Source organism: Loxodonta africana, chromosome 8 (assembly GCF_030014295.1).
Source record: "Loxodonta africana isolate mLoxAfr1 chromosome 8, mLoxAfr1.hap2, whole genome shotgun sequence".
Taxonomy (NCBI): domain Eukaryota; kingdom Metazoa; phylum Chordata; class Mammalia; order Proboscidea; family Elephantidae; genus Loxodonta; species Loxodonta africana.
In genome coordinates this window covers 61,890,285-61,904,621 of record NC_087349.1, presented here as the reverse complement: position 1 = coordinate 61,904,621, position 14,337 = coordinate 61,890,285, and the positions used below count along the sequence as shown (strand labels likewise).

The following is a 14,337-nucleotide window of genomic DNA, read 5'->3' as shown; positions in this document are numbered from 1 at the left end:
CAAGAATCGAAACTAACTAGAGGCACCTGACAACAACATATATTTTAGAAGTGTGTTTAGTGATTTTTTTAGTATTATTCACAGTTGGTTTAAAAAAAATTATTGTTACACATTTATCCAACATCAAATACATCAACATTACAAATAGATGCTCATTTTGAATGGAGATAGCTAAATTAGCTTTCACTATTTTTTAACTACCATGTTTATCTTTACTTAGCTATGAAATGTTTATACTCATCAAGTTTCTTCAATGAAACCTTTATAACAGTAGAAAAACAAAAAGATCCTCAATAGTAAGAAGTCAAACAATTCAATAAAAAATGGGCAGAACTTTTAGAGATACTGTATAAAGTAAATAGATGAAAAATTAGCACTAGAAAATATATTCTACATCACTAGTCATTAAAGATATACAAATTAAAAATTCAAAGGGGTATTTATATATGAATAGCTAAAATGAAAATCTGACAATACCAAGAGCTGTTGAGATATGGAATAACTGCAACTCTGATACATTAATGGTAGGAATAGAAAATGGTAAAGCCACTTTGGAAAACTGTTTGATAGTTTCTTATCAAGTTTTACACATACCATATAACTCACCAATCAAACTCCAGTCACACTTTTATTCAAGTAAAATGAAAACTTATATTTACATAAAAAACTGAACACAAATGTATATACTGGCTTTGTAATTGCCAAAAACTGGAAATACCCCAAATATCCTTTATCTAGGGAATGGATAAATTGTGGTACATTCCTATAGTGGAATGTTTCTCATCAATAAAAAGAAACTATTGATACACACAACAATATTGATGAATCTTAGATGCATTATGCTAAGTGAAAGAAGCCAGACCCCAAAGACTGTGTAGTGTAATTCCACTTATGTGAAATTTGGAAACCCTGGTGGCGTAGTGGTTAAGTGCTAGGCCTGCTAACCAAGAGGTTGGCAGTTCGAATCCGCCAGGCGCTCCTTGGAAACTCTATGGGCTAGTTCTACTCTGTCCTATAGGGTCGCTATGAGTCGGAACGACGGCAGTAGGTTATAGTGACAGAAAATAAGCTGGTGGTTTACAGGAACTGTGGTGAGGAGGAATTGACTGTGAAGGGGCACCAGGGAATCTTTGGGAAGTGATGGAACAGCTCTATGTTTGAATTTTGGTGATGATTATATGACTATGTGTTTGTCAAAATTTGAGAATAGTACACTAAAAAGGATGAGTGTTACTGTATGTAAACTATACCTTAAAGCAACAGCTCTGAGGGAAAAGGGACAAAAAACCAATAGAAAAATGAAAAATCATATCAATTCAAAAAATGTCCCTTAAGAATATACAGAAATTGAAGATTTTTACAAACTGCTGCAGTCTATAATTTTTCAAACATGTAATCAAGATGCATTAATGTTACTGGTGATTGGAATGCAAAAATTAGAAACACAGAAGAAGGATCTGTAATTGGAAAATATGGCCCTGGTGATAGAAATGATGCCAGAAATCACATGCTAGAATTTTGAAAAACCAATGACTTCTTCATTACAAATACCTTTTTTGAACAACATAAATGGTGACTGTACACGTGGACCTCACCAGATGGAATACACAAGAATCAAATCAACTACATCTGTGGAAAGAGACAATGGAGAAGCTCAATATCATAGGTCAGAACAAGGCCAGGGGCCAACTGTGGAACAATCAACTATTTATATGCAAGTTTAAGTTGAAGCTGAAGAAAATTAGAGCAAGTCCATGAGAGCCAAAATATGACCTTGAGTATATCCCACCTGAATTTAGAGACCATCTCCAGAATAGATTTGATGCACTGAACACTTCAGATGACTGAAGAACAGACGGGTTTTGGGATGACATCAAGGACATCATATGTGAAGAAAGCAAAAGGTCATTAAAAAGACAGGAAAGAAATGACCAGAATGGGTGTTAGAAGAGACTCTGAAACTTCTGGATTATATGAAGAACACGGCATTAGGATTGGAGGAAGACTGATTAATAACCTGCAATATGCAGATGACACAACCTTCCTTGAAGAAAATGAAGACAACTTACTGATGAAGATCAAAACTACATATGGCCTTCAGTATGGATTACACCTCAACATAAAGAAAACGAAAATCCTTACAATTGGACCAATAAACAACATCATGATAAATGGGGGAGAAATTGCAGTTGTCAGTAATTTCATTCTTCTTGGATCAACAATCGATGCCCATGGAAGCACTGTAAAGAAAGCAGAGTAAAGAAATCAAACTGTGTATTGCACTGAACAAATCTGCTGTATAATACCTCTTGAAATTAAAAAAAAAAAGTCACTTTGATGACTAAGGTGCACCTGGCTCAAGTCAGGCTATCTTCAATTGCCTCATAGGCATTGGAAAGCTGGGCAATGAAAAAGGAAGATCTAAGAAGAAATGACACGTTTGAATGTGTTGGTGAAGAATATTGAATATACCATGAACTGCCAGAAGAACAAACAAATCTGTCTTGGAAGAAGTACAGCCGGAAAGCTCCTTAGAAGCGAGGATGGTGAGACTCCATCTTGCTTGCTCTGGACATGTTATCAGGAGGGACCAGTCCCTGGAGAAGGACATCATGCTTGGTAAAGCAGAGGGTCAAAGAGGAAGACTGTTAATGAGATGAACTGACACAGTGGCTTTAACGATGGGCTCAAACATATCTACTACTGTGAAGATGGCACAGGACTGGGCAGCATTTCATTCTGTTGTATGTAGGATCGCTGTGAATTGGAGAAGACTCGACAGCACCTAACAACAACAAACATGGGAAAAGATATTCAAAATCATTCACCATAAGAGAAATGTGAATGGAAACAACACTGAGATACCATTCCTTAACTTTAAGATTGGCAAAAATTAAGCAGTCTGACAATGTGTTTTGTTGGTGAGGCTGTAGGGAAACAAGTGCTTGTGGGAATGCAAATTGGTACAACTCTTATGGAGGGGAAATTGGTAACACCTAGCGAGACTACATATGATTTTACTTTCGATCCACCAATTCCACTTCTAGCAAATTACCTTGAAGATATACCTCCAACAATGTGAAATACATATGCGCAGGTTATTCAATGAAGTTTTTGTAATTGCAAAATATTAGGAACAAAGGAGAGTGGTTTAAATAAACTATGGTACACCTGCACTATGGAGTATTATGCATACTCCATACAAGAGCTATAAACAAATATTAAACTGTAGTTAGTTGACTTGTTTTTCATGGTAGTATAGGTTAGCAATTCTGAAACTACTTTGTGTATTCTAGGATTGTTTATAATGGTGCTAGGCTTCTCCCTGCCAAAGAAGGCAATTACAAATAAGGAAAGGAGAAACATAGAACAAAACCTGTGGTATTTATGGGCTTTAGGAGGTAGTGGTATTTGTGTGTGTGTGTGTGTGTATGGTTCCTTTTAGTGAACAGTGGTATTTAGAAACCAAGATCTGGGCACTAGTATTGCTCATTGTTTCTAGAGTTTATATATATATATATATACACACACAAACATACAATACAAAATTCTGAGTTTTTTTTAGTAAATATATTGTAAAATCATGTATATATATATATATACCCCCAGAAGTAATGCCCAGATCTTGGTTTCTAAATAACATTCTTTACTAAAAGGAACCAGAGCTCTCTTATTAAAATATTATGTAAAAACACTTGAAATATAAATACAATTATAAATATATAATAAATAATATAAATGAAAACTTCAGACCAGTTTCTGTCTAAATGATTACAAATTCTTTGTCAGTTACATTTTATGTTATGTTTATACTGAGTTGAGGAAGTATTGAAAAAATTCCATTCAGGGAGGTGGACCTTAATCCTTCCTCCCACCCCCCACCTCCACCCTCACCCCCACCCCCATCTCCTGCCACCAGAGGATGTACTTGACTTAGTGGATCACTTCCAAAGAATACAGTATGGAAAGTGGAAAAAAGGTAGCATTACATTAGAAAAAACTGCCGATATCACTTTAGCCATGGGATAGAGGTTAACTTCTCTAGTGATGTCATGTGGCTCTCAGCTACCCTTGATATGATGTAATGAGGGCACCTCACCTCTGGTATTCTTTCTGGAACCCATAAGCCCAGAGTAATCATGAGAAAAAACATCAGACAAACTCAAATTGAGGAATGTTCTACAAAATACCTAACTAGTATGCCTCAAAACTGTCAAGGTCATGAAAAATAAGAAAAGACTGAGAAAATGTCATAGACTAGAAGAGACTGAAGGACATGATTAAGTGCAATGTTGTATCTTGGCATGGGTTCTAGAACAAAAATAAGACATTGATGGAAAAACTAACAAAATCCAAAAAGTCTGGAGTTCAGCTAATAAAAATGTACCAAATGTTTTTTAGACTTGACAAAGGTACAAGGTAAAGTAAGATGATAACATTAGGGGAAACTAAAACTGGGTGAGGAGTATACAGGAACTCTCTAAAATTTCTGCAACTTTTCTGTAAATCTAAAATTATCCTGAATATAAAATTTATTTAAAAATTACCTTCATGCCTATTTTTTAAAGTCCTCTGATGTATGTATAAGAGGAAAGCCTCCTGTCTCATGTTGCCACCCTCTAGAGAGAAAACAACCATGACTCTGTTTCTGTATCTCCTCCTTTTCATTCCTAGCAAGTGAACAACAGTAAGAACTTATGATTTGCCGGCAATGTCAGGATTCTCTGGTACTTTGCAATGAGACATAATAGACACCCCATTCATAGTTATTTGTCTCCACAGTTTTCTTTTACAGAAAGGTATATATTTTTTTCTACTAGGAAATAATCTGACAGCTCTCCCTAGCGGTATCTATAATCTTTTTTCGCTGAAGGAGATAAATTTTGATGACAACCCTTTGCTGAGACCTCCAATGGAAATCTGTAAAGGAAAACAGCTGTATACCATTGCACGCTATCTGCAGAGGTCAGATGAAAGAGATGGTAGGTGATGAGTGAGTGACTTCTCATATGTTATTTCTAGTATAATCTTTAAGTAAAAGATTCTTGCTCTAAAGAAGAATCCCTGGTTGTACACTGCTTAAAGCACTTGGCTGCTAACCCATAAGCCACTTTGCAGGAGAAAGGTGTGGCGGTCTACTTCTGTAAAGATTTTAGCCTTGGAGACCCTATAGCATTTCTACCCTGTCCTATAGGGCTGCTATGAGTTGGAATCAACTCGATGGCAGTGGGTTTGGTTTGTTTTAAAGAGAGGCTTTCAATTTGCAAGAGACATTAAAATATTTATCATTTCTTCTTTTCTGAAGGTTGGAAGTTTATTTTGACAATTCAGATTAATTAATTCAGGTCCATAAAAACTGGGCTGTTGAAAACAGACAAATCTGAGTGGAGCGGTGGGCTGCATCCCAACCACTGGCCACAGTGCCCTTCAATAGGTTTTCATCATGGTGGTGGCCATTGTCAGAGAATTCACGCACTGATTGCATCATTACCTCTGATCTGCCTTACCATATGTAGTTGTTCTAAAAGACATATTTGGCTTTGAAGGAAGTCCACAGATGTTAGTTTTTGACCCATGGCAGCCACCTGCTGCAACCCGTGAACAGCTTTATCCCTTCTGTCTTTGAGCTCTCCTTTGCGTGTCCTTGATTATTCTGAGAGCAGGGCCATTTTCTTTAGATGTTCTCCCATTGAACCAGTTGGAAACTGGTTTCTCCAAGCCTATCAGAGGGAAACTTCACTGTCCAATTATTTTCCTGGGGCTGAGGTCCCAACAGGTAGGCTTTTCCCTGGGACTCTGGCTTGGCCACTCATTGCTACTCCTCAGAGCAGATTGATTTTGGTTCTCCAGATTAATAAAGTGGGCCAATAAGTATTGATTCTAGTTTAAAAACAAACAAAAAAACCCAGTGCCGTCGAGTCAATTCCAACTCATAGAGACCCTATAGGACAGAGTAGAGCTGCCCCATAGAGCTTCCAAGGAGCACCTGGCGGATTTGAACTGCCGACCCTTTGGTTGGCAGCCATAGCACTTAACCACTAAGGCACCAGGGCTTCTGATTCTAGTTTAGGGAAATGGAATATCTAAAACTGTCCCCCCAAGTCATTCTTTCACACATTCTGCATATGCACCAGCATAAACTGCGTGAGGAAGAGATGAACTAGAAATACATAATCCTCTTTAAGCCACAATATACGTCCATATGCACAACTACCATCCAAAATCTTTCGCAAGACTCGGGCCTCATTGACAGAAGGAACCTAATTAAAAGTCATAGTAACTATCTTCTCTTAACTTGCTGTGCAAGTTGGTTCTGCAAATTAGTAAAGGTTATTTTATGGTAACTTTATTTCTGTAAAATAAAAGTTTTTTACTGGTTTTCATGGATCTATAAAATATTTGTTTTAGGTACAGTACTTTAGAGGAGGGCTATAAAGTTACATGATTGAACCTCCTTGCTAAAATTCTGTTTCTCAAGTTCCTGAGGAAGGATTCATGTGGCTCTGGCCTCTTTGGGGAAGTGCAATAGGCAATAAAAACAGGTTAAAGTCAACAAAAATGAGAAAATCTCAGGCATTTATCTCCTATCTCTGTGTCCAAGGAGCCTTTTACTTTAGAGAGTCCTGACAATAAAGGCTTAAGGCCTAGGGAGGGTGGGGATGAAGTCAGTAGTTACCAAAGAGTCCCTTTCTCAAAATTTTACTGAAGGGATTGGAATTTTCATTTATATAGTTAGCATACAGTACAGCCTGAGGGATTAATGGTATGTATAAAATAAAATAATAGAAAGCAAAGAATGTATTTGAGACGATTAGAGGGAGGTGGGAAATCTCTAGCTCTTGAAAATTTCTCCATTAGCTTGGTCAACAAAAAATGGATCTGGTTCGAATTAACTGGAAGCTTTTTTTTCTTCTTTAAACTAAAAACAAAACCCAATGTTCATTAAATAAATGATTTGAATATAATGTAAAATATGCTACCTAAAACTATTCCAGATATATTTATAGTAGATGTGAACTTGATTTCTCAAGTTAGTACATAAACAAGCAAATAAAAAAATCCAGGATTGAAGGAAAGAGTCCAATTCATTTCAAATAGATTCTGGAAAAATAAAGAAAGGGTTAGGAAATCACTTTGAAGTTTCTTATAATAGCCTTTAAAATAGCAATTTTTAAATTGCAGGATTATTCAGATTTTTGAAGAAATGTAAATGGTTCAAGTTTCAATTTGTATATTAGATCTACATTCTAGTTAATTTTACTAGATATATACATTTGATAGAAGCACAAAAATACAATCTGTAAAGAAAGAAAACTAGATATAATATTAACTCAAAATACAGTATCTTTTTCAAAGGAGATGGCTTAAATTTTTTTTATCTTCATTTGTAGAGAAAATCTTAGAGAAGATCTTCGTAATAATTGCCAACCACATCACTGAAACACATTTTGAATTTTTGTGTCAAAAACTAAAGCTGGCAAACTTAGGAACTAATACCCATAGGTATGTATGAATGCGATATAAATTTATTCTCTTAGTCTGATTCATATTATATTGATATTATATGGCTTGTGAAACATTCATATTAATATAAACTCTAACTTCTACAGAAGACTGAATGTCGTGGATTATATATTTGAGACCCGTGTTAGGAGTCCTTATAGTATAGTAGTTAAGAGCAAGGGCTCAGAAGATAGACTGCTTGGCTTTAAATCTCAGCTCTACCACTCACTAGTTTTATGACCTTGGGGCAAGCCCCTTAACTCTTCTGTGCCTCAGTTTCTTCACTGGTAAAATGGATATACTTACCTAAGAGAGTTGCCATGAGGATTAAATGAGATTAAGTTATAAAGCATGCATTACAGTAGTAGTAATTGCTGGTTTAAATAGTCCACAACTATTATTATTTTGAAGTCTGGGAACAAATCTATCTTAGAATTGAATGTATGTTGAACTGTTGATTTTCTACAAGAAAAAAGGCATTGGTGGGGCTCGCACTCATTTCCTATGTGCCAAACTCTGTGTTAAACTTTTATGCAGATGCTCTTCATGAATTAATGTAATCCTCACTATAATTTAATAAATTCATTTGAAAACCTAGATATAAAGTATTTAAATAGTTTAAAATACTGTTCGGTATTGTTAATGAAATTAATTTTTTTTTTAATTTTCAGCAATTTTACATTAAGTGAAAGAGTCCACCAAGCTCTTCAGTTATGGAAAACAGAAAGTAATAATTTGTCACTGTCTGCAGCTGCTTTAAGAGACCAGCTGATCCGGACACTAACTATGATAGGAGCTTATGAAATTACGGACAAAATCACAGCCTTACAACTTTTTACACGTGCAATTAAATTCTAAACAGTAGATGCATAATAAAAACTGAGAGTTTATGATGTGCTTATATAATTGGAACTGAATTTTTTGATCATCTCACTTTATCATACAAGACCCTCTTTATGCACTCCTAAGAGATTATCACAATTGACAGTTGCCACTCTAATGTAATAGTAGAATGTTACAGACACTGTTTTGTGCCTTGAAATGATGATCTTGAATTTGAAAAAGAAATAATTCCATTAAAAAATTCTTTGTTATATAATGCTTTTATACAACTCAAGATTTATAGGTAATAAGGGGTTAGAAAGTAGGGCCGTTTCTTTTTAAGATACTGACTTAAGAACTGAAATGAATGTACCCATCCCTACTTTTTCTCCATTAGATGTTGGACAGATTTGTTAAACATAAAGCAGAGCCACAGCCACCAATGCTCTAACTGAGCATCCAGACACGAGTGGTAGAGTGGCCATCTGTTGTCTTACCTTCCACATCTAGAAAGGCAGAGTCCTCTTCTGCTCTCAGGAATAATTCTGTATTCTTAGTGGGCGTCTCAGAGAATCTATCTTGTCATACCCCTAGGCAATGGCTCAGCTGGTGTATAAATACAGGCTACTTTTACTTCTCCACATTTATTTCTTCTCAAATATGCTGTGTAATCTAGCCTCAACTGTGGCACATTCTCCTTTTTATCCTTCTTTATTCAATCTTTAATCCCAACCTAAACATCAGAAAGGAGGAGTCAGATCCCTTCAAAGTCAGGCTGGCATGATGCTGTCACCACCATTTATTCCAGCTTTTCAAAAGTGGGGTACATGTGTTTGTGTCTAAGTGTCCCCTACCCTTTACAAACACAAACACAAAGGCATAGTAGGTAGTATGTATGTATGTATTACCTTCCCAATTTCAAGGCTTTTCCCTCCTACAGAATTTAGAATTTTAATTGCTTTTGATTGATAATTTATCTGACTATAACTCTGCTTGTTGTACCAATATTATCAGGAATAACTATTAGGGTTTTTGTTTTTGGTAGACAGTGGTAGTCGTCAATAGTTTCAGGCGGGTGAAGGTTAGTTATATTCTCTCACAACCTCATTCTACCACTGAAACAATTCTTAGACTATATTCCTCCACAAATTGGTAGAAACAAGCAGGTAAAAAAAAAAAAAAATCATGTTTCTAAGTGCAATGAAGTCCCAGCTCTGTCCTGTTTGATGTTCTAACCAAAACTCTTAGAAACAATTCACTGGGGGCAAATGTAACAATATACTAAAGGCAAGATTAACTGAATTAATTGACTAATCTTATAGTGTATTAACAACCAGAATCCTAGGTGGACACAGGAAAATTCAGAGATTGACCCCAGAGTGTCATCCTTAAGGAAACAGGCTATTGGGCTGCACAGAATTTTTATATTCATGAATCTCTAAAATATTTTCACTACATATATTGAATACTACTAATTTCTACAATGAAAACCCATTTTTCACATATATATCGTATCATATTAACATAGGAGCCCTAGTGGTGCAGTGGTTAAAGTACTCAGCTGCTAACCAATAATGGTGGTGGTTGTTGGTGCTCTGCTGGAGAAAAAAGATGTGGCAGTATACTTCTGTGCCTTCAAAACCCTATGGGACAGTTCTCTGTCCTATAGGATCATTATCAGTCACAATCGGCTGGACAGCAGTGGGTTTACTTTTTTTCTGGTTATATTAACATGCTATAATTTTAACAATGAAAACACATTTGTAACATTCATTATGTAAATTAGCCAAGCCTCTGTTATCTAGCTTTTAGTAACTACCTCTGGAGTAGTCTTAATTAAAACTCCAGTTGACCATCCCTGGGATCTAATTACAGCTTAGAGCAACTGTCCACACACATACCAACACTTGATATCATACTGCCTATGTTGAAGTACTTTATCACACACACAACAAAAAAGCTCTATACTGATTTTGTGATCACCTTATTGACCCTTCTCTCCCTCGCCCACCATGTCAAGCCACATTTGCTATCTGTTTTAATCCCTGAACCAGCCAATTTGCCCATTCCTAACACCCAGGGTCTTTGTAGCTGCCATTCCTTCTGCTTGGAACACTCTTCCTTTTGATTTTCCAGTGCTTTTTCCTTTTCACCATTCACATTTAAGCTAAAATGTTACTTCTTTAAAGAATCCTTCCCTGATCTTCAAATTTAAAGTATCTCTCTTTCCCCTAATCGCTCTCAATGATATTGCCCTGTTTTATCTCAATTGTTTACGTGTTTACTACTCCATAAGAAGACAGACTGTCTTTCTTACTCACAACTTTGTATCCAGCACACAGATGAATGCTTGGTGTATGGTAGGAGCTCATTAAATATTTTCTGGATATTTGAATAAAGAATGAATGAACGAGTAAAGTGTGACATATGTTAGGATAGAAGCATAAAGAAAGCACTATGAGAACACAAAGCAGGGATACCTAAATCATAATGCCAGGGAAGGCTCCCTGGGAGAAGTGAGAATTGTCCTGAACTTTGAAGGATGATAAGAAGCTATATGAAGAAGGGAGGGCTTTGTTGGAAGAAACTCCTCCATGGATCTCTCATGCTCCTACACATCTTGCTGGGTATACCAATAATGTAAGGTCTTTTTTTTTTTTTTTTTAATTGTACTTTGTATGAAGGTTTACAGAACAAACAAGCTTCTCATTAAACAATTAGTATATTGTTTTGTGACGCTGGTTAACAACCCCGCGACATGTCAGCACTCTCCCTTCTTGACCTTAGGTTCACTATTACCGGCTTTGCTGTCCCCTCCTGCCTTCTAGTCCTTTCCCCTGTGCTGGTGTGCCCTTTTTGTCTCGCTTTGTTTTATGGGCCTGTCTAATCCTTGGCTGAAGGGTGAACCTCAGGAGTGACTTCATTATTGAGCTAAAAGGGTGTCCAGGGGCCATACTCTCAGGGTTTCTCCAGTCTCTGTCAGGCCGGTAAGTCTGGTCTTTTATTGTGTGTTAGAATTTTGTTCTACATTTTTCTCCAGCTCTGTCCAGGACCCTCTATTGTGAGTTCTGTCAGAGCAGTCAGTGGTGGGAGCCTGGCACCATCCAGTTGTGCTGAACTCAGTCTGGTGGAGGCTGTGGTGGTTATGCTCCATTAGTCCTTTGGACTAATCTTTCCCTTGTGTCTTTGATTTTCTTCATTCTCCCCTGCTCTGGAAGAGATGAGACAAGTGGAGTATCTTAGGTGGCCACTCACAAGCTCTTAAGACCCCAGACGCTATTCACCAAAGTAAAATGTAGAACATTTTCTTCATAAATTATGTTACGCCAATTGAGCTAGATGTTCCTGAGACCATGGTCCCCATAGTCCTCAGCCCATTAATTCAGTCCCACAGGGACTTTGGATATGTCTATGGAGCTTCCATGACCTTGCCTTGGTCAAGTAAGAAGTGTACTGTCTTACCCTTCACCAAAGCTACCACTTATCTATTTTCTGTTTAGGGGTTTTCCATCCCTACCCCTCCACTCCCTCGTAACCATCCAAGATTGTTTCTTTTTGAGTGTAAACCTTTTCATGAATTTTTGTAGTAGTGGTCTCATAGCATATATTTGTTTTTTTGTGATTGACTTATTTCACTCAGCATAATGCTCTCCAGATTCATCCATGTGGTGAGGTGCTTTGCGGATTCATCGTTGTTCTTTATCGTTGTGTAGTACTCCATTGTGTGTATGTACCATAGTTTTGTTTATCCATTCATCTGTTGATGGGCATCTAGGTTGTTTCCATCTTTTTGCTATTGTGAACAATGCTGCAGTGAACTTGGGTGTGCATATGTCTATTCATGTGACAACTCTTTTCCTCTAGGATATATTCCTAGGAGTGGAATTGCTGGATCATATGGTATTTCTATTTCAAGTTTTCTAAGGAACCGCCATATCTTTTTCCAAAATGGTTGCACCATTTTACATTCTCACCAACAGTGCATGAGAGTTCCAATATCCCTGCAGCCTTTCCAACATTTGTTATTTTTTTTTTTTATTTGTGCCAGTAATGCTGGGGTAAGATGGTACCTCACTGTGGTTTTGACTTGCATTTCTCTAATTGCTAGTGATCGTGAGCATTTCCTTATGTGTCTGTTAGCTGCCTGAATGTCTTCTTTGGTGAAGTGTGTGTTCATTTCCTTTTTTAATTGGATTATTTGTCTTTTTGTTGTAGAAGTGTTGGATTTTCCTGTAGATTTTAGAGATTAGACCTTTTTTTAAAATTATCATTAATAGCACACACAAGCAAAATTTTGCTGAAGATCATTCAAAAATGGCTGTAGGAGTATATCGACAGGGAACTGCCAGAAATTCAGGCTGGTTTCAGAAGAGGACGTGGAACCAGGGATATCATTGCTGATGTCAGGTGGATCCTGGCTGAAAGCAGAGAATACCAGAAGGATGTTTACCTATGTTTTATTGACTATGCAAAGGCATTTGACTGTGTGGATCATAACAAATTATGGATAACACTGCGAAAAATGGGAATTCCAGAACACTTAATTGTGCCCATGAGGAACCTGTACATAGATCAAGAGGCAGTTGTTCGGACAGAACTAGGGGATACTGATTGGTTTAAAGTCAGGAAAGGTGTGCGTCAGGGTTGTATTCTTTTACCATACCTATTCAATCCGTATGCTGAGCAAATAATACAAGAAGCTGGACTATATGAAGAACAACGGGGCATCAGGATTGGAGGAAGACTCATTAATAACCTGCGTTATGCAGATGACACAACCTTGCTTGCTGAAAGTGAAGAGGACTTGAAGCACTTACTGATGAAGATCAAAGACCACAGCCTTCAGTATGGATTGCACCTCAACATAAAGAAAACAGAAAACCTCACAACTGGACCAATGAGCAACATCATGATAAATGGAGAAAAGATTGAGGTTGTCCAGGGTTTCATTTTACTTGGACCCACAATCAACGGCCATGGAAGCAGCAGTCAAGAAATCAAAAGACCCGTTGCATTGGGCAAATCTGCTGCAAAGGACCTCTTCAAAGTGTTGAAGAGCAAAGATGTCACCTTGAAGACTAAGGTGCGCCTGACCCAAGCCATAGTATTTTCATTCGCATCATATACATGTGAAACTTGGACAATGAATAAGGAAGACTGAAGAAGAATTGACGCCTTTGAATTGTGGCGTTGGCGAAGAATACTGAATATACCATGGACTGCCAGAAGAATGAATAAATCTGTCTTCGAAGAAGCATAACCTGAATGCTGCTTAGAAGCAAGGATGGCGAGACTGCGTCTTACATACTTTGGACATGTTGTCAGGAGGGATGAGTCCCTGGAGAAGGACATCATGCTTGGCAGAGTGCAGGGTCAGCGGAAAAGAGGAAGACCTTCAATGAGGTGGATTGACACAGTGGCTGCGACAATGAGCTCAAGCATAACAACGATTGTAAGGATGGCTCAGGACCGGGCAGTGTTTCTTTCTGTCGTGCATAGGGTCGCTATGAGTCGGAACCGACTTGATAGCACCTGACAACAACAACAACAGACCTTTTTTGGATTTGCCGTAGCCAAAAACTTTGTCCCATTCTGTAGGTACTCTTTTGATAAGTGTTTAATTTTTAGAAGATCCCAGTTATCTAGTTTATCTTCTGGTGTTTCTGTGTTGTTAGTTACGGTTTGTATCCTGTTAATGCCATGTATTAGGGCCTCTAGCATTGATCCTATTTTTTTTCTATGATCTTTATAGTTTTTTGTTTTATATTTAGGTCTTTGGTCCATTTTGAATCAGTTTCTGTGTATGGTGTGAGGTATGAGTCCTGTTTGATTTTTTTTGTCGATGGACATCCAGTTTTGCCAGCGCAGTTTGTTAAAAGGACTGTCTTTTCCCCATTTGATGGGCTTTGGGACCTTGTTGAAGATCAGGTGATCATAGGTGGATAGATTTACATCTGGGTTCTCAATTCTGTTCAGTGGTCAATGAATCTGTCATTGTACCAGTACCACGCT

At 37.3% G+C, this 14,337-nt stretch overlaps 1 protein-coding gene across 1 annotated transcript in view; it reads left to right on the top strand.

The window, feature by feature from the left end:
• Positions 1 to 9,254, top strand: part of LRRD1 (leucine rich repeats and death domain containing 1) — a 64,260-nt gene extending 55,006 nt beyond the window's left edge. Inside the window, 3 exon segments of the mRNA XM_003407153.3 lie at positions 4,821 to 4,982; positions 7,392 to 7,503; positions 8,175 to 9,254. Of these exon segments, the coding sequence (XP_003407201.1) occupies positions 4,821 to 4,982; positions 7,392 to 7,503; positions 8,175 to 8,361 (461 nt within the window). The 3' untranslated portion in view covers positions 8,362 to 9,254.
• The last annotated feature ends 5,083 nt before the right edge of the window (positions 9,255 to 14,337 follow it).